The sequence below is a fragment of the Lissotriton vulgaris genome, chromosome 2_2 (genome assembly GCF_964263255.1).
Source record: "Lissotriton vulgaris chromosome 2_2, aLisVul1.2, whole genome shotgun sequence".
Classification (NCBI taxonomy): Eukaryota; Metazoa; Chordata; class Amphibia; order Caudata; family Salamandridae; genus Lissotriton; species Lissotriton vulgaris.
In genome coordinates, this window is record NC_141688.1 from 114,769,033 (window position 1) to 114,795,274 (window position 26,242).

The 26,242-nt window shown below is 45.1% G+C and overlaps 1 protein-coding gene across 1 annotated transcript in view; it reads right to left on the reverse strand.

The window, feature by feature from the left end:
- Nucleotides 1–26,242, reverse strand: part of CIB2 (calcium and integrin binding family member 2) — a 517,364-nt gene that overhangs the window by 44,041 nt on the left and 447,081 nt on the right. Inside the window, exons 4-5 of the mRNA XM_086959408.1 lie at nucleotides 23,704–23,851; nucleotides 20,378–20,573 (exon numbers count right to left, since the gene is read on the reverse strand). Coding sequence (XP_086815534.1) covers nucleotides 20,378–20,573; nucleotides 23,704–23,851 — 344 coding nt within the window. The remainder of the gene's footprint in view (nucleotides 1–20,377; nucleotides 20,574–23,703; nucleotides 23,852–26,242) is intronic.

The window sequence follows — 26,242 nt, forward strand, 5'->3', positions numbered from 1 at the left end:
CCCAGGTCTGCCGCCTCCCACCTCACCTCCAGACTGGGGAGGAGGGCCTGCAGCTCCCCCACCAGCCCGACCAGGGCATCCTCTGAGCGGGCGAGCAGCAGGAAGCATGAGCCGGGGCCCCGCACCCGTGAGGTGAGCGCCAGGGCCAGGCTGCGGCCCAGACTCCGCGAAGCGCCCCTCAGCACACCGACCACACATGCTCAGGGAGCGGGCGGCATCCGGGGGCGAGGCAGCAGCATTGAGGCGCTCCTCCATCTCTGCCTCTCCATGCCCTGTCTGAGATTTCTGTGTGCAGCAAGGGCTGGATGGGAGTGGAGAGAGGTGCAGACCTGGCCCCCGCCTCCTCTCCAGGCACAGTGGCAGGAGAGGGGAGCGCCTCCTGAACTTCCAGCCAGAGGCAGCCGCCAATCATTATGGGCGGGTGCGATGCCGACAGAGGATTTTGCCAAATGTCTTTTTAGAGAAGCAAAGTTGATAGGTCAGTGAACGGTTGTTGGCGTTCTTTGTAGACTCACTTCCAGTGCTTTAAATGGGCCGGTACTCACCGGTACTGAGAACCTGCACTTCTTCTTTTTAGCAAGCTGTCTATTGACACTTCTCCACTGCCAAGCAGAGTACCGGTACTCAGGGATGAATTGACGAGGTTGGCACTGGGCTGGTGCTGAGGGCCAGCTGTGTTCCTGTTTTTTAGCACCATGTTTGCAGTTTTGCCGTTTGTCTGTGTCATTCAGGTGTGGCAAGATGGGGCCTGAGCTGTGGCAAGTGGGCCTCTGCTCCCTCCCCACCCAGATGAAAGCTCTCATTGTCCTCATCAGCCCCCTGCCGAGCCTCCATGCTTGGACATCTTGCAAGATAGTGTATGGGCCATTTTCTACCTGGGGCACATTGATGTGTACAGGCTGAATGAGTTGGGGGGCGGTGGGGTGGAGCCTGCTCAGGAGTCGCCACATAAGAACCCAGGTAACAAGGGCCATTTTCACCCCTTGGCCTCTCAGGGGCCTGACTGTCTTTCCTCTGACTCACTTGCCCCTGCAAATCAACCCCCACCCGACTGCCTGGTGTGACATTGAGTCCTTGATGGCAGGGATGAGGTGGTGGGGATTACCTAGGCGGACTCCCTTTATGCCTAGGTGAGGTGAGAGGTGGAATACAGACCTTCCCATCCGAGGCCAGTATTGTACTGTCCCTGACATCTACCCTGCTGGACACGGCACATGTTCGCGACCCAGCAGTGCTCACTGTCTGCCACTGAAAGCTTACCGTCTGTAGGGCCTTCTGCTGAGGGGAGAGGACGGATAATGGGATGAGAGAAGGCGAAGAGTGAAGGGACAGAGATAGACGAAGCAGAGAAGTGTTTAAAGGGGAAAAAGATAGACAGAAGGGGTAAGCGCAGATAGAGATGGGGAAGAGATTGAGACAGCAATGGAAAGAGTAAGAGAGGCTCGTAGAAATAGAGAGAGTGATGGTAGAGAATGATGGGATACAATTGGGGTGAAGAGAGAGGGACGGAGTCAGATTCAAATGGGAGAGAAGTGAGGGGGAGGGATCAAGAGGTTTGAGATTTAAAATTGATAGAGAGTGTTTGTCTGTGAGAGAGAAATTAAATCAGAGCGAAGAGAACCGGGACACTCAGGAGCTATTTTAAAAGAAATGCGTGGAATACTTATTTTGTGTGTATGCGTGTGCACCTTGAATATAAAAGGACTGCATTAAATGCAAGTAGGAACAGTATGACATTAAGAAGCTGCAAATATTGTGACACAAGGAAATATTAACATGTGGTGTATATCATTCATTTTATGTAACAAATTAGCAAATTGTGTTTATTTTCATACATTTCTCACATGTATGGTATGTCTTGCAACTGGTGTAAATCTCTTTCTCTGCACATATGAGAAGTTTGAGACAACTATCAAGGACAAAATGAATACTCAACAGAAGTGTTTTGTATCATCATGTCTCACCCGCCTCTAACCCCGCCCACTGCCACGCCCCTAGCTCAATTTAATGAGTACCTGCACATATTCTGTTCCATTTCAAGCACTGCTCACTTCTCTTTTCATTACTTCCCTTGTTTTGTTCCATGTACTGGAGGCTCGGGTCCAAATCACGTTTCTGGTAGTTGCTGTGCGTCTCCTGGGCTGCATGGTCTGACCTTTTCTCAGGTCATGGGCTCTGTTATTGCCAGTTAACTTCAACTTGAAGTCTAAAAGCCTCCTCATTTTAGGATGACTTTATCTTTAGAATCAAAACCCAGGACGGGCCCAAACATAGAAGTTGTAGTAACTGTTGGTACCCATAGCTGCCAAGTTTTCAGTTCAGAATGCTTGTGTGTGACATTTCCATGGTTTCAGTTTACTTATGAGTGACATTCACAGACCAAATGGATGACACGTAGAGTGACCCTTTCTCCAGAGTGAAAGCAAGCAAGGAAATGCATGCAAAGAAATATCAGAGGAGAAGGAGTCAAACTGATAGAAGTTCTGGCGTATTTTGAGGACTTGCCTCTTCTATTCTGTCTCTAGTTAAATAATCAGTTTCCACTATTTCTCTGTCTCGGGTATCTCCTGCATCAGCATTTAACTATCGTAATTTTTCCCCTAATGGCCATACACCTAAGACCATTCTTGACACACATTAAGAGTGCCAGAGGCCAAACCACTCTTCTTTTGTACACTCAATGCTGAAAGGCTTTACCATCGTTTTGCCACATGTGGCTTTTATGGATTGTTTGTATATTAAAGGTCGCATGGTACACAGAGGTTGCCCGGCTAGGCTGGTTTAAATCCCCAACCCACTGAACAGAGTTCATTGTGAGTTTTCTATGTTATATTCTGAAGAATAAAGGATCACAGTGTATTTCTACACAGCAGGCTCACACAGCACATCACACTCACAGCCATAGCTGGAGAAGTGTGGCTCACTGGTTAGAGCGGCAGACCCTGATGCAGATGTCTGGCCCGGGACCAGGGTTCAATTTCCGACGCGGCAGGGTCTTGGGCTCAATTTCCCCGGACTTGATAATTCTCGCCGGTGCCTACTCTAATCATGGGTCCCACTCTGCAACTCTGGGCAATAGCTTGCTTAATCTCCACAACAGCCCCAAAAGCGCTAGAATGCCTGGCTTCACCTTGGGGGTGCCCAGTAGGGGGCATCTCACAGGGAAAGCCAGGAAGGGTTCCACAGGGGTATACAGCGCCAGGATGCCTGAAAGGTGATAGTGCGCTTTACAAATATACATACATTTTCATTTACACATAGCACTTGCTGCTAAAATGTAGCTCCTTGTTAGTGCAGCTCATGGGGTGGTTATTTTATGTAGCGCTAAGCATCGCACTTGTGTTGCTTCTAGGCGCTCTAAAGAGTGTTACATTTGCCCAATTTATGGTGCATAAGAATCCACTTCGGAAGCATGAATTGTAAGCTGCGATGGTTCAGACCAGTAGATAATAAAAATAACAAGCATTTGCAATGCAATAGGTCTTGCATTATTTAAGTTTGAGCTATTGGTGTTGCATTATTTAGCAATGCCAATAGCTCAAACTTTAATAATGCGAGACCTATTGCATTGCAAATGCTTCTTTTAGCTAGACATAAGATCAAGATACCAATATCTTTTTTCAGGCAAGCACAAGATAAAGCGGTCATTATCTCTTTTAGCCCGGCGCAACATGAAGCTACCATTATCTTTTTATCCAGGCACAAAATGCAGGTACTGTTACCTTTTTTAGCCAGGCACAACATGTATCTACCATTATCTTGTTTTATCCAGGCATGAGATGCAGCTACTGTTACCTTTTAGTCAAGCACAATGTGAACCTTACATTATCTTTTTGAGCTGGATACAAAATGCACCTACGATAAAAAAAAATTTGTCAGGCTCAAGATGCAGCTTCTGTTATCTTTTTGTAGCCAGACATAAGCTGCAGCCACCGCTACCTTTTTAGGTCGGGTACGAGGTGATGATATTATCTTTTTGAGCTAGACACAAGGTGAAGCTTCCCTTATGTTTTTTAGCCAGGCACAATATGCCACTGTGTTCGTATTTTTTAGCCAGGCTCAAGCTTCAGCTTCAGCTTGTTTAGTCAGGCACAAGCTAACGCCATCATTATGTTTTTTTAAGCCAGGCACAAGATGGAGCCATCACTATCTCTTTTAACCATGCACAAGATGCAGCTACCATAATCTTTTTTTAGACAGGCAGAAGATGAAGTAACCCTTATTTTTTTTAGCCAGGTACAAGATGCAACTGTGATTATAATTTTAGGCACAAGATGCAGCTTTCGTTATCTTTTTGTAGCCAGACATAACCTGCAGCCACCGCTACTTTTTTAAGTCAGGCACGAGGTGATGATGATGATCTTTTTGAGCTAGACACAAGGTGAAGCTACCCTTATGTTTTTTAGCCAGGCACAAGATGCCACTATGTTTATATTTTTTAGCCAGCCACAAGCTGCAGCTACCGTTAGCTTTTTTAGCCAGGCACAAGCTGCAGCTACCGTTACCTTTTTTAGCATGGCAGAACCTGCTGCTACCGTTATCCTTTTTAGAATGGCAGAAGCTGCAGCTACCGTTACCTTTTTTAGCATGGCATAAGCTGCAGCTACCGTTACCTTTTTTAGCCCGGAGCAAGCTGCAGCTACCGTTACCTTTTTTAGCATGGCAGGAGCTGCAGCTACCGTTACCTTTTTTAGCCCGGAGCAAGCTGCAGCTACCGTTACCTGTTTTAGCCCGGAACAAGCTGCAGCTACGGTTACCTTTATTAGCATGGCAGAACCTGCAGCTACCGTTACCTTTTTTAGCATGTGTAATGGCAGAGTTTTTGGCTTTATTTAGCAGTGATATAGATCATTAATCTTGCTCGCATCTAGTATAGGTATTCTTAGCCTGTGTTGGCCCTTTTAAGCCCTTTTTTCCAGATCTAGAAGAGGATAGCTGCTTAATATGCCTTTATTCTTGACTTTAACCTGTCTATTGCCTATTGGCTTTGACATATTAGACACATTGGTATGGTTTATGTAGGTATTCTGACAGAGCTAAGGAGCATTTTACCCCTTTTAGGCCTACAGGCCTAGAGCTAGAGGGACTCCATCTTGATGAAGCTGAGAGGCTTTTCAGGGCAAAGGCAAAGTTTATAGTTAAGGCTGTTGTTCGCTTGGAGAGAACCGGTTCAGGCTGGCCCTTATCGAAGGAATGTATTTTTCTCCACTCCGAAGACACAACTTCAGGCTGGCCAGCTGGGAACGTGTCCTTGGTACGGGGAGGTACAAGAATTTGGTGGGCGGCAGGTTACTGGCCGTAGCTTTCCATGAAAGGACAAGCTTCCATATTAGTGAGCTACAGGAGAGGAGGAGTGTTCAGTTCAGTTCAGTTCAGTTTGGTGTTCAGTTCAGTTTGGAGGTCAGTCCAGCGTGGTGTGCAGTTCAGCGTGGTGCTCAGAACAGCTTGGAGCACAGAACTGCTGGGAGCTCAGAACAGCTTGGAGCTCAGAACAGCTTGCAGAGAGAGAGAGGATGTCTGCTGGAGCTGCAGAATAGAGTGCAGTTCTTGAATGGAGAAAGAAGGCAGACGATTGCTGAAGATGAGGAGAGAGAAAGCAGTGCAGAGAGCATCAAAGAAGGCTGTCAGCTGGAGCAACTGAACCAGAGGCGTGGTGATGTGGTGAAGGAGGGAGAGACAGAGAGAGCCCTAATCCCACCAGAGGCAGAGAGAGAGCCCTAATCCCACCAGAGGCAGAGAGAGAAATCTTCCTTCTAATAGGTGAGGTAGTCTGAATTAGTTACACTTACACTTTATGTCTAATCTTTTCCCTTTCAGCGGAGTGTTCCTGTTATGTTTAATCTTTTCTTTTTTCAAGCGGTGTGTTCTACCTATAGTCTTTGTCAGATCTGTGTAAAGGTTTATATTGTACTAATAATAAATGACCCCATTAATTAGTGAATTAGTGTGCATGAGTTCTTTTATGATAAAGTTATCCTGGCTTCAAGCCAGTTGCTGTTGAGCCACTGATGGATCAAAAAGGGGGGTAGGAGCGCTTAAATCAAGAAATAACTCAGTCACATAGTGTGTATATCTTTATCCCCATACAGTGAGGTTAATCACTCCTGGTAGTTATTACTGTTTGAACAGATGCTACCCCTGATCAGGTAAGTAATAGTGAGGGAGAGAGGAGACTTGCAACCAAGGGACTAAGTTAGTACACCATCCCATAATATTATTGTAGTAGCAGACCCTTAGTGAAGAGACTTCCCCATATATATATATATATGTATAGGTGTTCATAGGAATGTGGTCGTCGTTGATATGCGGCGTTAGTGAGAGCACTGAATATGAGATCAGTGTGGATACCCACTGGATTGTGGCTTGAATAAGTGAGAGCGTTAGGAGGTCGAACTAACGTGTAGTTTCGCAGGATTGCGAACAGTTTGGAAAAGGGAGCATTGGGTTCTGCAGGCCCGTGTGTAGACGCACCGGATTGTGTGTCATATCTGCCCTAGGGTAGAACGGTCTGGGTCAGGGTGGCCGCGAGACCAACCGATGTGAATAAGTGTGGTGTAGGGTATGGATATCCCTAGTAATCAGTGAGTATTCTTAGTATCCCTATAGATTTAGTGGTGTTTTTAATAATATGAGCTTGTATATTGCGAGTTCCCCATCCTCAGGTAGGTACCAGGTGCCTGGATAGGTGGTCCTGAGGAGGGAAGGTGAGTACGTTCTGGCTGGGTTGGAGGGGCCCCTGGGGGCTGATCCCACCTACTCAGAAAATCCAGCCATTACAGCATGGCAGAAGCTGCAGCTACCGTTACCTTTTTTAGCCGGGAACAAGCTACAGCTACCATTACCTTTTTTAGCATGGCATAAGCTGCAGCTACCGTTACCTTTTTTAGCATGGCATAAGCTGCAGCTACCGTTACCTTTTTTAGCATGGCAGAACCTGCTGCTACCGTTATCCTTTTTAGAATGGCAGAAGCTGCAGCTACCGTTACCTTTTTTAGCATGGCATAAGCTGCAGCTACCGTTACCTTTTTTAGCATGGCAGAACCTGCTGCTACCGTTATCCTTTTTAGAATGGCAGAACCTGCTGCTACCGTTACCTTTTTTAGCATGGCAGAACCTGCTGCTACCGTTATCCTTTTTAGAATGGCAGAAGCTGCAGCTACCGTTACCTTTTTTAGCATGGCATAAGCTGCAGCTACCGTTACCTTTTTTAGCATGGCATAAGCTGCAGCTACCGTTACCTTTTTTAGCATGGAAGAACCTGCTGCTACCGTTATCCTTTTTAGAATGGCAGAAGCTGCAGCTACCGTTACCTTTTTTAGCATGGCATAAGCTGCAGCTACCGTTACCTTTTTTAGCATGGCAGAACCTGCTGCTACCGTTATCCTTTTTAGAATGGCAGAACCTGCTGCTACCGTTACCTTTTTTAGCATGGCAGACCCTGCTGCTACCGTTATCCTTTTTAGAATGGCAGAACCTGCTGCTACCGTTTCCTTTTTACAATGGCAGAAGCTGCAGCTACCGTTACCTTTTTTAGCATGGCATAAGCTGCAGCTACCGTTACCTTTTTTAGCATGGCAGAACCTGCTGCTACCGTTATCCTTTTTAGAATGGCAGAAGCTGCAGCTACCGTTACCTTTTTTAGCATGGCATAAGCTGCAGCTACCGTTACCTTTTTTAGCATGGCAGAACCTGCTGCTACCGTTATCCTTTTTAGAATGGCAGAACCTGCTGCTACCGTTATCCTTTTTAGAATGGCAGAACCTGCTGCTACCGTTATCCTTTTTAGAATGGCAGAAGCTGCAGCTACCGTTACCTTTTTTAGCATGGCATAAGCTGCAGCTACCGTTACCTTTTTTAGCCCGGAAAAGCTACAGCTACCGTTACCTTTTTTAGCATGGCAGCAGCTGCAGCTAGCGTTACCTTTTTTAGCATGGCAGAAGCTCCAGCTACCATTACCTTTTTTAGCCCGGAGCAAGCTGCAGCTACCGTTACCTGTTTTAGCCCGGAACAAGCTGCAGCTACCGTTACCTTTCTTAGCATGGCAGAAGCTGCAGCTACCGTTACCTTTTTTAGCATGGCAGAAGCTGCAGCTACTGTTACCTTTTTTAGCATGGAGCAAGCTGCAGCTACTGTTACCTTTTTTAGCCGGGAACAAGCTACAGCTACCATTACCTTTTTTAGCATGGCAGCAGCTGCAGCTACCGTTACCCTTTTTAGCATGGCAGAAGCTGCAGCTACCGTTACCTTTTTTAACCTGGAGCAAGCTGCAGCTACCATTACCTGTTTTAGCCCGGAACAAGCTGCAGCTACCGTTACCTTTCTTAGCATGGCAGAAGCTGCAGCTACCGTTACCTTTTTTAGCATGGCAGAAGCTGCAGCTACCGTTACCTTTTTTAGCCCGGAACAAGCTACAGCTACCGTTACCTTTTTTAGCATGACAGCAGCTGCAGCTACCGTTACCTTTTTTAGCCCGGAGCAAGCTGCAGCTACTGTTACCTTCTTTAGCCCGGAACAAGCTGCAGCTACCGTTACCTTTTTTAGCCCGGAACAAGCTGCAGCTACCGTTATCTTTTTTAGCATGGCAGAAGCTGCAGCTACTGTTACCTTTTTTAGCATGGCAGAAGCTGCAGCTACCGTTACCTTTTTTAGCCAGGAACAAGCTGCAGCTACCGAAGCTGCAGCTACCGTTACCTTTCTTAGCCGGGAACAAGCTACAGCTACTATTACCTTTTTTAGCATGGCAGCAGCTGCAGCTACCGTTACCTTTTTTAGCCCGGAGCAAGCTGCAGCTACCGTTACCTGTTTTAGCCCGGAACAAGCTGCAGCTACCGTTACCTTTCTTAGCATGGCAGAAGCTGCAGCTACCGTTACCTTTTTTAGCATGGCAGAAGCTGCAGCTACCGTTACCTTTTTTAGCCCGGAACAAGCTGCAGCTACCGAAGCTGCAGCTACCGTTACCTTTCTTAGCCAGGAACAAGCTGCAGCTACAGTTACCTTTTTTAGCATGGCAGAAGCTGCAGCTACCGTTACCTTTTTTAGCCCGGAACAAGCTGCAGCTACCGAAGCTGCAGCTACCGTTAACTTTCTTGGCCAGGAACAAGCTGCAGCTACAGTTACCTTTTTTAGCATGGCAGCAGCTGCAGCTACCGTTACCTTTTTTAGCCCGGAGCAAGCTGCAGCTACCGTTACCTGTTTTAGCCCGGAACAAGCTGCAGCTACCGTTACCTTTCTTAGCATGGCAGAAGCTGCAGCTACCGTTACCTTTTTTAGCATGGCAGAAGCTGCAGCTACCGTTACCTTTTTTAGCCCGGAACAAGCTGCAGCTACCGAAGCTGCAGCTACCGTTACCTTTCTTGGCCAGGAACAAGCTGCAGCTACAGTTACCTTTTTTAGCATGGCAGCAGCTGCAGCTACCGTTACCTTTTTTAGCCCGGAGCAAGCTGCAGCTACCGTTACCTGTTTTAGCCCGGAACAAGCTGCAGCTACCGTTACCTTTCTTAGCATGGCAGAAGCTGCAGCTACCGTTACCTTTTTTAGCATGGCAGAAGCTGCAGCTACCGTTACCTTTTTTAGCCCGGAACAAGCTGCAGCTATGGTTACCTTTCTTGGCCAGGAACAAACTGCAGCTACAGTTACCTTTTTTAGCATGGCAGCAGCTGCAGCTACCGTTACCTTTCTTGGCCAGGAACAAGCTGCAGCTACAGTTACCTTTTTTAGCATGGCAGAAGCTGCAGCTACCATTACCTTTTTTAGCCCAGAACAAGCTGCAGCTACAGTTTAGCTTTTTTAGCCAGGAACAAAATAAAGCCTTCATCTCTTTTAGCCAGACACAAGATACAGCTACCATTATCTTTTTTTAGCCAGGCAGTAGATGAAATAACTCTTATCTTTTTTAGCCAGGCACACGATGCAACTGTGATTATAATTTTTAGCCATGCACAAGCTACTGTTACCTTTTTTAGCCAGGTGCAAGCTGCAGCTACCGTTACCTTTTTTAGCCCGGAACAAGCTGCACCTACCGTTACCTTTTTTAGCCAGGCGCAAGCTGCAGCTACCGTTACAATTTTTAGTCAGGCAAAAGATAAAGCCATCATTATGTTTTTTTAGCCACGCACAAGATGGAGCCATCATTATCTCTTTTAGCCAGGCACAAGATGCAGCTACCATTATGTTTTTTAGTCAGGCAAAAGATGAAGTAACCCTTATCTTTTTTAACCAAGTATAAGATACAACTGTGTTTATTATTTTTTGCCATGCACAAGCTAGTGTACCTTTTTTTAGCAAGGCACAAACTGCAGCTTCTTTACCTTTTTTAGCCAGGTACAAGCTACAGCTACCATTACCTTTTATTAGCCAGGCGCAAGATAAAGCCATCATTATGTTTTTTTAGCCATGCACATGATGCAGCTACCACTATCTTTTTTTAGCGAATGCACAAGATGCAGCTACCACTATCTTTTTTTAGCCAGGCACACGATAAAGCCCTCATTATGTTTTTTTAGCCAGGCACACGATGCAGCTACCATATCTTTTTTTAGCCAGACACAAGATAAAGCAATCATTATGTTTTTTTTTTTAGCAAGGCACACGATGCAGCTACCGCCATCTTTTTTAGCCTGGTACTAGATGCAGCTACCATTACATTTGAAGCCAGGCATAAGATGAATCCAGCATTATTTTCGTGGCCTGGCATAAGAAGAAGCGGACCGAGGTGCATGAGGGCATCGCTATTCACTATCACTAGTCCGCATCATTAAGGACTGATGGGAAATAGTAATCAAAGAAGCTAGATTCTGGCTTCTGATGTGATCCTGGATGCTCAGGAAAGACGAGCACGAAAGAACAGAGGAATCATTCTATTTACATCATTACCTATTTATACCTGGAAAGAAGACCTCGAGAGGAGAAGGAACGAGATACTGCATGACAAGTGGCGCGAGGGCACGAGGTAAGAGACGCTGAAGCCTATTGTGTTGGAAAATGTGAAATGTCCGGCGATACACGAGCACTGCACATGGCCGCGCACATTAAACTATATAGAAGTAGCTGGGTAGAACAAATTAGCAATTAGTACCTCTGCAATCTTACACATGGGGAATATTTTACATTTCCAGGATTATGTTGGAAAGAAACGGACAGATTGCTCGTGTCGACCCAAATCATAGTTTGGCTCATTCAAAATGTTTATTTGAGCCCCCCCCAAACCCCCCCCCCAAGGACGCGTCTAATTGACAGAATAATGAAACCGCCAATAAACAACACTTGAAACACTTCAGTAAGAATGCATCAAGATGTGAAACAGACAACCAACATCGTGCGCATACTCCAACAAGAGTAGGGTGAAATTGTATAAGAGATTTTTTTTTAAAAACAAAAGGAAGTAAAAATAAGGTTGCTTACTATAAAGTGAATGCTACCACTGCAGAGAATGCAAACACAAGGAGATGATAACCGGAGCCCTGAACCTTTTCAGACACTCACCCCCAGTCACGGATCTGGGTTGAATCCATCATGGTTCTTTAGCTCACTTCATCATCCCAGTTCAGACCCAGCTATATGCACATCAGTCTTGACCCTGTGCCTCATGGGAACAGTCCAGCCCAAACTGCCAAGACATGTCTTCCCAGGGCCGGAAACAAGCATCCTGGGCCCGGTTTCAGGCTAAAATCCCTCATCAGCCAGGCTAGCTTGAATCCAATGACAAAGTGAGCAAGGGACAACATCAGGCAATAGCATACTTTCGGTCCAAAACCAGAACAGTGCAACCAGGGGACTCCGGGAGGCTGTGTGCTTCCTGTTGCTGGAGAAGAGAAGAGGATGGCGGTATCCAGGTAAGTGTTTTTTCTTCTTCATTCCCCACTTCCACTCCTCCCCCACCCCACCCCACCCCCTTAGTTCGGTAGCAGCTGCTATTGCACAGACATCCTATTGTCTGCTACCGAACGGGGGAGGTGGGGCGGAGTGAGGGGGGGGGGATTAAAAAAAAGAAAAGCACTTATCTGGATACCAACCAGCCGCCACCTCTTCTCGACCTCTTCTCTTTTCCAGAAGCAGGAACCACACAGCCTCGCAGAATCCCCAAGCCAATCACAATGCTGCATTACAGAAGGGTTGCGCTTGGTCTGAGCACCGTGGTTTGGAGCTCAGGCAGGAGCTAAGAGGCTGTGCATGTTCTCCACATCGGCGGCACAATACAGCCTGGTGGAAAACGTGCTAAGTGCGCATGACAGTTTGTCCGGCCCAAGACAGCCGGATAATCCATAATGCGTACTTGTGAGAGTGCTCACCACTCCTTCCCCACTCCTCTGTAGCAGCCCAGCCCTGCCCTCAACGAACTGAGCCACGGAAAAAAAAATGATAATAACAATGCCATAATATTTTATTTTCCCTTTCGAACTGCTCAATGAATAGTGGGGCAATGCTTCTCTACCTTAGTGAAGGATCAACCACTGCCCATTGCTGTAGATTTATAGCACCCGGGAATTAATTGGTGATGAAAAGCGGTGTTGGGAACTGACTGATTCAATCACTGTGAATTCCGCAGACTATTTGAGCTTCCTTGCACCTAGCTATGATCTTCACAGCAGTCTGTGTAAGCCAGAGTCCAGCACCCAGTGTGTACACGCTCTGATCTCTGTTACTGGCACTTGGTTTTGCAATAACTGAGCTGTTCTCATAAGACTTACTGCCCACAGCAGTTACCATGACAATGCAGCCCTTAGTGCATTGCATTACCAAACCTAGAGGAAAAGAAGGTTCGAACTCCCAGGGTTAGACGATGGACCAACCTTAGGCGAACAGGGACTAGACACGCCTGCAGTCAGACTGAAGGATAGCATTTAGCCCATGTGCAACCCGGAAGTGCTTCACATGTCATTATAGCTCCTGTTTTGTAACTTTTCTCTTCCCTTATTATACACAGAGATATGTGAGCTGCGACTAGAAAACCTGATACTATAAAACAGTATTGGTTAATATGTCGAGGAGATGCCACATAGAGCAGGCGTAAAGCTCTGTCAGGAGATTATCCATTCAAGGAGGAGGCCTAAAGTGAAGCTTGGCTCTCAATCAACAAATACCTCCTGGACAAAGATGTCGAAACAACCCAAGATCAAACAGTCATGAATGTTCTGTAGGGCAGAGAAGGACGTCCACTTTACAGGTATGGCACCTTAGTATGAGGCGACATTTAGGCAGAAGCCGCACTTCACATCACCACAGTCACATGATCATCCATGTATTATGTAGAAGCTGCTATAACAATACGCAAGAGGGACTAACAATATAACGTAATCGGACTTTTGACGATAAAATAAAACGATGTGCAAAAGCTGTGTGCAGAAGGGACAACCAGAAGAGGGGAGCTGCTGCCATACATGTGACTGCGCTTGACTAAGAAGAAGGCTGTTGGGTGGTTCCTTGGAGTAGCCCTAAATATTATCCTTCTGTACCACAGTTGTTCACAGTAAGAGGCATTGTGTCTATGCTGGCAAATGGATCGAGCCTGAATTTCTTCTTTGCGAAACTGCAGCTATAGGGTATTACAAATTGCATGTAGGGGAAATACAAGGGAACACTGGCAAGCCTTCTGTAAAACTGTATACCAGAAATAAAGAGAGCCCATCCATCACTCTTGGACTTGACTTGCACTTTTAGTTTGGAAAACAGAATGTTTTCTTTAGATAACCCTCACCCACCTGGGTTTCCCCTTGGCGGCATTCTTCATCATTGGGTGTTTCCCATTCTAGTATGGAATGGGCATGCTGCGCCCTGCGAGTTACGTGGGAGCGCTTTTTGGTGTTGTTTTTAATAGATGAAAAAAAGATGTCAAGAAAATAGGAGTGGGGTGTCTTTTTGTAAAAGATGTAAAGATATCTGTCTAGTAGGACATATAATTGTATCCGTACCTCTAGCCGGTATGGTTAAAAATGGGGAGAAAGTGAAACTCAGCGGAATTATGCTCCTGAGATTCAGAGGTCTACATGTTTCAAGCTCTACCCCTAGGCTTTTCTTCAGGACCAATGATTACTTCTTCCTGATTCCACTCCTGTTAACACTCTACTTGCAAAAGGTAGCGAGAGGCTCTCTTTGTTTATGGTTAAGTTCGATAAGAGGACGAGTCCTTTTTGTCTATCTCCTCTAAATCCCCACTTAGATTTATATAAAATGTATGCCAGGAAATATAAACTCCTCAAGTATCCAACCCTCCTGTCTCACCCCAATTCATCGCTTGGAAACCCAATCCCAGCCACCACTTATCTGCCCCAGGTCCTCTGTGCCAACGTATTAGATCATTCCCAGTAGAGAAAGTCTCTCTGTGGACCCCATATTTTCTCAAACTTTCGAGGGAAGCCCATGACTTGTTGACTGTTGCTCTGCTAGCATACACCAGCCCATGTGTGCAGTCCATTGATTCACCTCTGGAGCCTCCGAACTGCCCCTCTGTCAAATAATGTCTCTCCTAGCCACCACCAGTGCTATACTGCGGAGGAGCAAGTTTGTTGAGGCAGAGTCTTATCCCCACAGATGCCCAAGACAGCCAGTGGTAATCCGACTGAGATCTTCGCCTGTAATCTCCCCCAGTCTGAACGCCCACCCGGTACAGGTGAACAGCTTCATAAGGTATGCAACAGTGTACCTGTCTGGCCGCCTCCTCTCAGGCAATATTCATTGTCTGCCTTCCCCATGCCGTACAGTCTGGTTTGAGTAAAATAAGTTTGGTATAGGATTTTCGTTTGCACCAGCTGAAATCCTGCCCTGATCACAACTTCCAGAGGGTGTCGACAGGCGCATCTAGTCTTCCAGTACCCCCAAGTCGCACTTCCATTTTGCCCTCAGCCCGTCCAGGGAGGGCTAACAGGCGCTCTTTAGTATTTTGTAGATCTGTGATGTGTTGTGACTGTGCAGGGGTAGTCTCTTTCTCCAACTCCTACAAACTGTCCCTGTGCCGTGCTAGGGCATGCTGCATTTGTGTGTACCTATAACTTTGAGAATCTGCTGAAATGGCTTCTGTAGCTCTTCAAAAGGAAGCAATCCCTGTGTGCCCCTAATGTCTCCTAATTTGGTGATGGACAAGCTATCCCATTGTCTCCATCCCTCCAGTCTCTGTAATCCGCTAGTAGAACCGTATCCCATAAAGGGGTCTCTAGTATGAACTTTTCCTCCAAGTCCAGCATTGGGATTCTACAGGTCTTGACTTTAAAACATGATGGTTGGGTCTCACATGCAAATTCTTGGTGGGCAGGTTCTCAGGATTTCATCTAACCTACAACTTTCGAGAGGGAAATTGAACTCTTTTTAAATCCCCAGGTGGGACCTCATATCAAGAAATTCTGGGTCAATCAGTCAACATAATGTCAGATAAAAAGAAAAACAGCCAAGTTGCGGTATCCCTCTGCAGGTAGACCTTGGGGCTCGCCTCAGGACCCTGTCAAACCTGCTAACGTGCAGCTGCCACGCTACAGCAGTGCTTGTTTTACCAGTTAGCTTATGCCACATCCACCCTCTTCCTCCAAGCCTCCAAGGTTTCTCCTAGACCAGTGTCAGGGCCAGCTTGTTCATCTCCCGACCACGGTTGATCACAGCACTAATGAAATGTTATCTCCTCCTGCCCTTCCTAAGCAGAAGGGCTCCAAAGTGGCCAAAAAGCAACATTTCAACACTTTACATATTAAACAATTGCACAATTAGAGCTTACTTCAATAGTAATTGTCGTTTTTCATCAAGTTGGGGCAGATAGTGCTGCTCATCTCTAGACAAATGTTTTTGGATTTCATGAAATCGTTTTCTGTTCTCAACTGATAAAGGATGACATCCTGAAACCCTTGACCCAGGAAGCTGCAGAGCTGTGAAGATGCACCTGCACCGGTCTGGCTGTGAGACCTTTTAAGACTTTGGTAGCATTTCCAGCAACCTCAGATAAAATGATTTTCTGTTCTCTACGAACGTAAGATGAAATCCAGAAACACGTGTGTCTAGAGATGTGTAGCACTATCGGCACCAACTTTGTTGGTAAACTATAGTTGATATTGAAGTAAGCTCTAATTGTGTAATGCATTTACCATAATGCAAAGGGGTGAACTGTGCTGGGATTTGAGGCAGTGTGCTCCCAACCCCCCTCCTGTTTGAAAGTCTCCCTTGAGCTAGCAAGTGTACGAGCTTTTGCAGAAACACCTGTGTACCTGTGAGTGGTAACGAGACCTGTGAAGACTCTCGGCATTCCAGCAACCCCATATGAAAACTGTGCTGGGATGTAAGGCAGTGTGGTCCCAATCCCACTTCAGACTTTGATTTGTTTCTCTGCCTGCTTTGAAGTGGACAGGGAAACAGATTAAAATGTTGCTGCCACCCAGAGAGCAGTACAAAAGGGGGTGGTGATGGACGGAGCATATGAATCAATCAAACACTCACACCCAGTCAAAAGATCTGGGTTTAATCCATCACCGTTCTTTAGCACACTCTGCCACCCCAGTTCAGACAGAGAGAGCAACATTAGTAGCTGCTCTCTCTGGGCTGGACAGTGCCTGGTCCCATTGTATGCAGAGAGTCGGCTAGGGCTGTAGGGGCCTTGGGACTCCCCCTACAGGCCTCAAGAAAAGTGTGGTTGGTGCCCTAGCAGGGCACCAGAGCACCAACCTTTATTGATGTTGGCCCTGGGGAATGGGGTCCAGAGGGCAAATAACGGCTCGAGATGGGGGTTGTGCAGCCCCCCCCCCCATTATGGGGGATGGGGTCTGCATGATCAAAAAAGACTCAGGGTGGGGCCACACCGCCCCCCCTCCACTTTAATAAAAAACATTGGTCTGGGGAATCAGGTCCCATGGCCTAATAAGGCTCAGGGAGGGGGACCTGCGCCCCCTCCCTTTTATTTTAAGTAATGGCTGTGGGGATGGGTTCACCAGGACCTAACGAGGCTCGGGAGGGATGCCACACCACCCCCTCCCCTTTAACAAAAATCCAATGCCCTGGGGGATGGGGTACCCAGGGCCTAATAAGGCTCAGGGAGGAGGGACTAGCAGCCCCCTCCTCTTTCATGAAAAAAGACCCAGGCCGATGGGGTCGCCGGTGTCCAAGGAGGTTTGGGGTGGGGGGTGGGCACGGAACCTCCTCCCCTTTAAAATATTAAAATATATATGTCCCTAGGGATTTAAAAGGTTCGGGATGGGGACCACTTGGCCCCTCTCCCCTTGAAAAAAGGCCCTATGGAATGGAGCCACCCAGGGGTAGACCCTGTGGCCACCCCCTCGCTGCGCACAGCCTTTGGTGGGTGGGAGTACATATATATGTCCTCGATCCAGTGTGATCAAGGACTAAAGAAGTTCGAAACGCATTACTGAGGGGAAATAAAACCATCTAAGACATACCTTCCCGTGGTCCGTGTCTCTCTTTTCCGTGGCAGGGGATTGTAGGAGAGTCGTTTGGTGGTGATATATATATATATATATATATATATATATATATATATATATATAAATAAATATATATATATATACCCAGCTACGTCACGGAAAATGCAAGAATGTATTGATAGACATGCAGAAGTCAGTTCTTCCAATTTAATGTGAAGAAACGTCGAGTCAGCAGAAATGAAGTTCCCTAATAAACTGGTCATAGCCAGTAGTCAGTGCCTGCCGGAGCACGGTATGCTCATTAGGCTTGGCCATGGTCTGGTTGCCTGTGGCAACCAGTGCCCATCCTCATGGTCGGCAAGCTCCTGCCATCCAGTTCATCATAATTTACTTCACTGGCAATTTTTAGCATGGATAGGAAGAAAAATATAAACGGCTCTTAGATCCAAGGATATATGTGACACAAGGGCTAATGACATAGCAGGCTACTCTAGGAATTTTGCCTAGTATTAAGTTATCACAAAATATTGTTTTTATTCATTTATTAACCTGGCTTTTGCCCCCACGTGGATCTATTTCCGACATTTGCATTCTCAACCGATCTCTTATTGACATTTAGCAGTGGACTTACATGCCCCTGTGCCATAAGGATATATACAACTAAAAATACAACAGCAAAGTAACAACTCGTACTTTTGCAGGAATAGTTTAGGTATGAATCTGCCAAATGTAATTCTACAAAGCGTAGAGTCAAATCTGTTGTGTCTATGCAATTTGGTAGTAAACATTGTAAAGATTAGGAAAACAGACACCACTTGAAAAACATTAAAAAAATAAACAAGACACACACACCTGACCACCATTACTGGTAGCATATGAATAGAGCCTGCACCCTGGGCTCTGCCCTAGAAACCTTGTCCTGCGAGATAGTGTGGGTACGTGTGTTTGTGTGTGTGTGTGTGTGTGGGTGTGTGTGTGTGTGTGTACACATGTAATGTTATGATGTGTCCAAGTGTGTTTAGAGTAGAGTGAAATGTGAGATCAGTCATGTTTTTATATATCATTAATAATCTACATTTGTAATTTGCGCCTATCATGCTAACGTTATGGTTTGTATGGCTGTCTCCAGTGTCTGAAGTTGACACACATATTTATTTATTTTTATTTATTTTATTTGTAGGTTTGTAACGCGCTCGAATCGACTCCCGGAGGAGTATCTCTGTGCCTGTGACCTAAAGAACGCTACACCCAACCTTCCCCACTGAGGGTTCAGTAACAACCTTGTGAACCTTGATCCACTGTAAACAGCTCTGCAATGAGCCACGGTGTGGGTTTCACCCACACACTGTCCTCTGGTGTGTAACAAGAACGCACTGCACCCTACCACCTCCTCTCTGCCTACTGAAGATGACTACAATCTGCTCAACGTGGTGCATTCTCAAACCCACTGCACTTGAAAAAACACCTGGTCATTAGTGGTGGAGCTCAGCTATCCTGGAAGTGATACAAAAAATTAGAAACTAAAAGAACAACCATAGCAGTTGTCATGGAAGATGCTGCAGGACGCTTGTCCCAAGTGGTTTCAGCATTTGTACGTGAGTGTGCACGTTAGGAATCACTGCCTTATAGCTTTCTAAGCTCGTGTATTTATTCTGCCTAAACCTAAGAAGTGTGGTCTCAGGATGTGATTTGTTGGCAGCAACGCTTAAGACACACTTCTCTAAAAAACATTGCACCATTATGCAGTAACAAGATTTGCAATTGTATAAATAATACGTTTCATATCATTTCAAATATGCTTTGATTTGCACATCAACACATTTCCTAATGTGCAATTCACAAACAAGGCCATTCTGCACAAAAACAGAGCAACCATAACACCTGTCATTGAAGATGCTGTAGGTCACTTGTTGAGTGCAACAAGTGATTTCAGCACTTGCACTTGAGTGTGTATGTTGAGAATCACTGCCTTACATCTTTCTAACCTCCTGTATTTATTTTGTCCCCTTTCTATAAACCTAAGATGCGTGGGGTCAGGATGTGATTTGTTGGCAGCAACAATGAAAACAACTCTTTGAAGAACACTACACCATGATGCAGTAACAGCCCACTTCCGCTCTCAGCAACAACTACCTCGGCAATCGCATCTTCACTGCATCTTAGACTTTGAACAGTACATTGCTCGGCACTCATGCCAGAAAAGGCACAACGCAGATGGGACACATTTGTGTTAGGAATTGTATAAGCTACCATGTGAATAGCTGATGGTACCTTTCAGGCGATCCATGGAAATGAACACCTGGGGCCAGCTGGCTTGTAAACTGGGGGTCTACAACCTAATCAGGCTATATACTCTCCTCTTATGGCTTGTAATAGCTAATAAAAATGCACTGGCTGCTTTGAGGTTCATGAAAAGGGAAACAAGAATCTAAGTTGCAGTTTCATTCTGTCCAAGTTCTCCTGCACAATGGGGAACTAGTGCAGGAAAAAAGAATTTTCACATTTGCGTTGCATAAAATGTGCATTAGAAATGTGTGTGCCAGCTGTTCTGAATCTGCACTCTAGCCCTCTATTCTCTGTTAATACAACTTTTTTTTTATGAGTGAAAGTGTGTTAAACATATTGTTTGATAAAAATCGAAGGTTGGGAATCATACATGGTCCTTCTTCATCTACCGTGAAAACTCTATAATATATGTATGTATTTACTTATATTATAGAACTTCTGCACACAAATGGCTTTATATATAATTCTGCATAGCCGAAGTGATTTTAACAAAGTTAAATAAATAAATAACAGATGGCTTGATAAAAAGTTCAGTAAACCCGAAGTGCAGATTTTTTTCAATGGTTAGTGTACAATGCAAAATCATTTTCGCAAGTAACCTTGAGGAGAGTTTGAAATAGGAACTATTTGACTACTAAGCATCCGAGCAATGCAAATATTTAATTACAGAAATTTTAGCATGTGGGGAAAATATTCTGTTACAATAAAAAGATTTAAAAAAGCAACGAGATGAATATTGGTACCTGAGGAAATCTGGTGCTTTGGAAATCATGTTTTCAAAATCCGCAAAGGCTAGCTTCCCATCTCCATCCATATCTGCCTCTTCTATGACTTTTTCACAAACCAGAGTCACTTCCTCTTCCTCCAACTCTTCGCGTGTCACCTTATTAAGGGTTTTCTCCAAGTCAGACTTGCAGATATAGTTATCCGTGTTAAAATCTACAAACAAAAAACAAACAAGATGAGGTCATTTGTTAGATTAGGCACCCTCTAAAATATCAACATTTGTGTATGTATATATATATATATATATCAGCGCTTAAGATGGTTATCTCTGGTGATATGTCTTACAAGGCAGCATTAACATCTATGGAAATATTTCATTCAAGACCTTCTTGTGTAATAACAGTATGTAGTATTATAGCTGAATACTTGCCCAGCAAGTGCTAAAAACAAAATTTAGAGTCTATTATCTGCTGTCTAAGATTGTACCGGGCCGAAGACATCTCTACAATGTCACACTCAATGCAGACGCTAACTAAAGTTATCAGACCGAGAGTGCCATGGTAGTCATTCTCAGCCATTATTCTTTCTATCACAAATATGGTGTAGGGAATGATGTTATGTGTATTTGTAAAGCGCACTATAACCCGTGAGCGTATCCTGGCACTGCCAGGCGAGAAATGCCGGATGAGAAATGCCATGATTTACTGAGTGAGGCGTATTGCGGCACATGGAGCCTTCATTTAGGAACTTACTTTTGATGACCATAGGAAAATCACATTTTCTGCCAATGTCTTTGAACAACAATACAGAATGGGGGTCGATGTCCCCCTAGGTGTTAATGGCATGCCAGTCTCCTGTTGAGCTCAAACAAAGTATGTATTGATCACTATGAGGAAATTATTTTTGAGTTGATATTCAAGTTGGGTGACCATGCGTCCCCGTTTTGGCAGGACAGTCCTTATTTTTAACCATCTGTCTCAAGAAATTTTATAGAAATTTAGCTCATGTCCCCATTTTAGAAGAGGGTCGTCTGAAAATGGTGGGAGGTGTTTTTATGTTTTACAAAGCAGGGATAGTTAGCAGTTGTTTTAAGAAAGCAATTTAATTAACGGGCAAGCTACTGGGCTTAACAATTGCATTTTATGTATGTTCTTACTGCCTGTTCTGTAATTCTGTGCCGAGGAGCGCTCTCATAGCTTGAAGTAAAATTGTAGTCCTTCTTCAATTTTTGTGAAATGTCCCCGTTTTTGGCTTTCAATTCCTGGTCACCCTATATTCAAGGCAATATCTCCGGCAGATTAGCCGCCATGCGATTACTTTGGCCGAATCTTCTTTTGTTCAATAGTTTACGATGTAAAAAGTCAGGTGCAAGTTGCTTTACCAATGAGCAGATACTCTTTGAACAAGTTTTCATTCAGCTTCTTTAGTGGCTAATGTTGATTTATTGGGGCAAATGTCGCTTTCCCAAAATACTGCTTAGTTTTCTTTTTTTGTGTGAATATTTTCGTAATACTAGGACTTGCTCACCCACACAGTAAGTTCCATTCAAACAGAACGCTTATAATAAATGTCGAAGCTTGTTATAAATGACAAAAAAATCAAATAAAAAGTGTTCCCTACAAGAATTCAGATAAAGACGAATGAGATTCTCCATGTCAAAGAGGTGTACTTGGCAGGGCATTTCGTGGCTACAATAACTCACAGGGAAAGCCACGAAGGTGCAGAATAGGAATCCAGAGTTTTTGGGTATGTAATATAAAGTCAAAATATATTTTTGTGCATCATTGTGAGCATTTTCAGCTCTTTTATTGAAGGCTACAATTAATCAATTATAGCTCAACATATCTGCATGTTGTATCTATCTAAAGCGCACATATGTAAATGATGTGCATTTAGGTGTCCTAAAAACTACCTAATTTTGCTAGCCTGTGTTGAAGAAAAACGTAAGACTAGTGAAATACCGAATTTGCCTAAGGCTTGATTTAAGCTTTGGTGGGTGGCCCACCATCCTGCAAGCTCAGCAGAGTCCATGGCCTGCACATCTCCAGCAGAAGACCATAGTTAAATATTCCTGCCTGCCTAGCAGAGATCTCACTGCCTTCAGTGCATCGCAGGCACCTGTGGATGCGCTGAAGGCAAAGAACTTTGGCCAGCGGGTGTTATGCTCTTTCTCCCGCACAGAATTTGTTTTTTACACAAATAAACTCCCACAAGCAGAAGTTTGGTATAAAAAAACAAATAAAATAAATGGTCCTGATGCGCTGGAGATTTGTTGTCTAAGTGTGTGGGGATCACTTGTGTTTTATCCTGTTTGGTCCTGAACAGGAAAAATGTGAGTCGGAAGGACGTCACTAATTAGGGTAGACCATCTCACATTTGTGAGATGGTCTACCCTACTTAGTGGCGTCCTCCCGACTGATTGATGGTCCTGTAGCAGCCAGGCCATTGGTCATAGGCTTTCAGTGGCAGAGCCAGGATAAATTTCAAATGGCAGAAGCCTGAAGCTTCACCGACCACCAAATGGGGTCGGTGACCCACAAATTTAGGAGAAACCAGTATATGCTGCTCTTTGTCAGACACTACACACCTACTAAACTCCAAATTGACCTGCTAACTCTTATATCAAAATTACTGAAGGTCAATAAATCAAGGCTTCTAAATAGATAAAGACAGTAGACAATGCTTTCTTGAAAAGATTTGTGCAACTTGAAGCAGTTTGAGAATCTGCAACACAATTATGAGCTTTGCTGCCTCAAGCAGACATTTGTAATGGTATTATGGTGGAAAACCAACCAAAAGACTGGCTGTGAAACTTATATTGACATAAGCACATTCTGATGTGTCTTACTAGCGTCAAAAGGATGAGGCTGTATTCTGGCTGAGAAGTCTGTCCCAGTTCTCCTCATTGAATACTGTCTTCACCACAGTAAAACAGTAGTCCCTTGAAAGTTCAAACTGAGCCAAGTGTTGGTGACCCTGGACATGGGTAACAGCGTCGATAATCTACACTACACATACCCAAGTCAACTATTAGCACTTTGCTCAGTCTGCTACTTGTACACCACTGGCTATCATCCTTAAAAACACTACCAGAACTAAGAAATGGAGATTGTAATTACATTTGGGAGGGTTCTAGAGATGAAATGATAAAGTGGATAAAAGGAAGCATGTATGGTTATCATATACATTCCAAAACACAGAACAATCTTGGCAATTTTTGTTAAGTTTTGTTTTCTTGTAATTTTTAGTGGCTTGGCAAGACTACTTGTATTAAAACCCATCATTTATCAAAATAAACAACATAGATTTTAGCAGCACATCAGTAATGTATTTAACAAATTACCATAAATTTTAAAGGCATAGATTGCTTTCAGCTCTCTGGGAGCCATCTCACTGAGCACGGAGAACATGTCGACAAAGTCGTTGAAGCTGAGATTTCCTTCGCCATCTTCTGAGAAAGCCTGGACGATCCTTTCTTTGAAGGGATTTTCCTGCATAAAACAGAGGACACTGTTTTAGTACAACACAAAAACTATACCACTTAAGGTACAGAGCATGCATTCATTTTCATTAATCTTTATATTTCTGGTATTATTGTTATATAACACTCATGCGGTCTAGAGACCGCTTCAAATCACTCTGCAAAAATTTCACGATCAGGTCACTTATTGTAGACCTTGAATAATATTTCATAGTGTGTTAATACAATAATAGTGTTTATTTTCATTATAGGATCTTATCTTATCTTATCTTAAGTGGAATTTATAGAGCGCGCTGTCACCATAAGTTTCCTGGCGCTGAGAGAGAAAGTGCGAGAATTGTAGGGGGCGGACTAACCAGATTGGGTAAAGAGCCGAGTTTTCAGGAGTTTCCTGAAATTCAGTAAGGAGCCACTAGACTTAACTGAAAGAGGGAGAGAGTTCCAGAGTTTGGGAGCCAAATAAGTGAACCTGCGGCCACCAGAATTTTTGAGTTTTACTTTGGGGGTGACCAGTAGGTGAAGATGTGCAGAGCGAAGGTTGCGCACCGGGCAGTGTGGCAAGATCAGGGTCTTAAGAAAGTCAGGACTGGTGCCGTGGAGGGCTTTAAAAGTCATGCAGCCAATCTTGAAAGCTGCCCTTTGCACGACTGGTAGCCAGTGAAGTTTTTGCAGGAGTGGTTTCCCAGATTCCCATTTAGGGGTTTTGTGGATGAGTCTGGCAGCCTGGGATAGCACTAAGGAGATCACGACCTGGACCAGTGCCGCGTGTGGTAGCAGATAGACTATTTTGCGAATTTTTCGCAATTGAAACATGCAGGAGGAGATCACAGCACCAACTTGGGCCTTGAGAGGGAGTTCCACATAGATGATGACCCCCAAGCTCTTAACTGTATTAGCTGGGGCAGGAGGGGAGCCCAATTCCGTAGGCCAGAATTGGGGGCCCCAGAATTCTGGGCTATTACCAGGAAGGATGAGTTCAGTTTTCCCTGGATTTAATTTCAGTTGGTTGTGATTCATCCATAGTTGTATATGGATCATCACTGCTTGGAAGCTTTGAGCGGCATCAGGGGAATCAAGAGGAAAGATGATCTGCAGATCGTCGGCGTAATTGAACACTGTGATGTCCCAATTTTTGAGCTAGTGGATCAATGGCCGGAGGTATAAATTAAATAAAAGGGGGGAGAGGGAGGAGCCCTGAGGGACTCCGCAGGTCGTGAGTGCCCTGGCTGCCGTGAAAGGGCCCAAACGAACAGCTTGTGTTCTGCCGACAAGGAAAGATTTAATCCAGTTAAGAGCCAGTCCCTGGATGCCGGCCTGTTCGACACGGTGGAGAAGGATGTTATGGTCCACCGTGTCGAAAGCGGCCGACAGATCTAATAACATGAGGGCCTGGGGTGACCCCTTGTCAGCATTCCCCCTCAAGACATCCATTACTGCCAAAATGACTGCCTCGGTGGAATGGGCCGGCCGAAAGCCGGCTTGATTAGGTTCAAGATACCCGGAATTCTAGATGAAATTTGAGAGGCATCGGGTAACATGAGCCTCGAGGTGTTTGGACAGATAGGGCAAGAGGGAGATGGGACGGTAGTTAGCTGGATCGGCAGGATCCACGCCAGGTTTTTTCAGCAGGGGTACAAGAGTGGCCTCCTTGAAACTGCAAGGGACTGTGCCAGTGCTGAGGGAGGAAATCAGCAGGGCAATATGCAGTCCAGTAGAGTGAGGCAGATGTCCCGAAGGACCGAAGGAGGGCAGTAATCGTTGGGGGGCCCAGATTTAACACGAACCGCCAGCTCGGCGAGGGAGTTGGGGTTGAGAATTGGGAACTGATCAAAGATGTGGTGATTGGTAGGGGGAAGTGTCTGGCAATCCAATAGGGGTGAGGAGAGGGGTGGAATTCTTAATTTTTACTATTTTTTCAATGAAGAAAAGGTTCAGGGCATCGCAGGACTCATGAGATGGGGCCTGGGTAGGGAGAATTCTATCATCTGTGGTGAACTCGTTCATGATTTTAAAGATTTCTTTGGGTTTATTGTCAGCTGATAGGATTCTGTCGGAGATGTGAGTGGATTTGGCCAGGGAGATAGCACCTTTGTACTCTTTACGAGCCACCACTAAGAGTAATCTGTCAGAGTCCGTATAATTACGTCTCCAGATCCGTTCAAGCTGGCGCACTGAGGGCACCAGAGAACCATCTGTGTGAATTGCTGTGTTTTGTGCGTGGAAATTTGGATAAAGGGGCGAACTGATCACTGGCCGTCTTTAGCCATTCCCCAATATCCTCTTCTATTACCTCGACGCTAGCATTAATGTCGATGGTAGGACGAGTCTTGGCTAGGGCGGCAAGAAAACCTTGGGCGTCATAAGAATTCCATTTGCGAGATGAGCCGCCAGCCAAGATAGG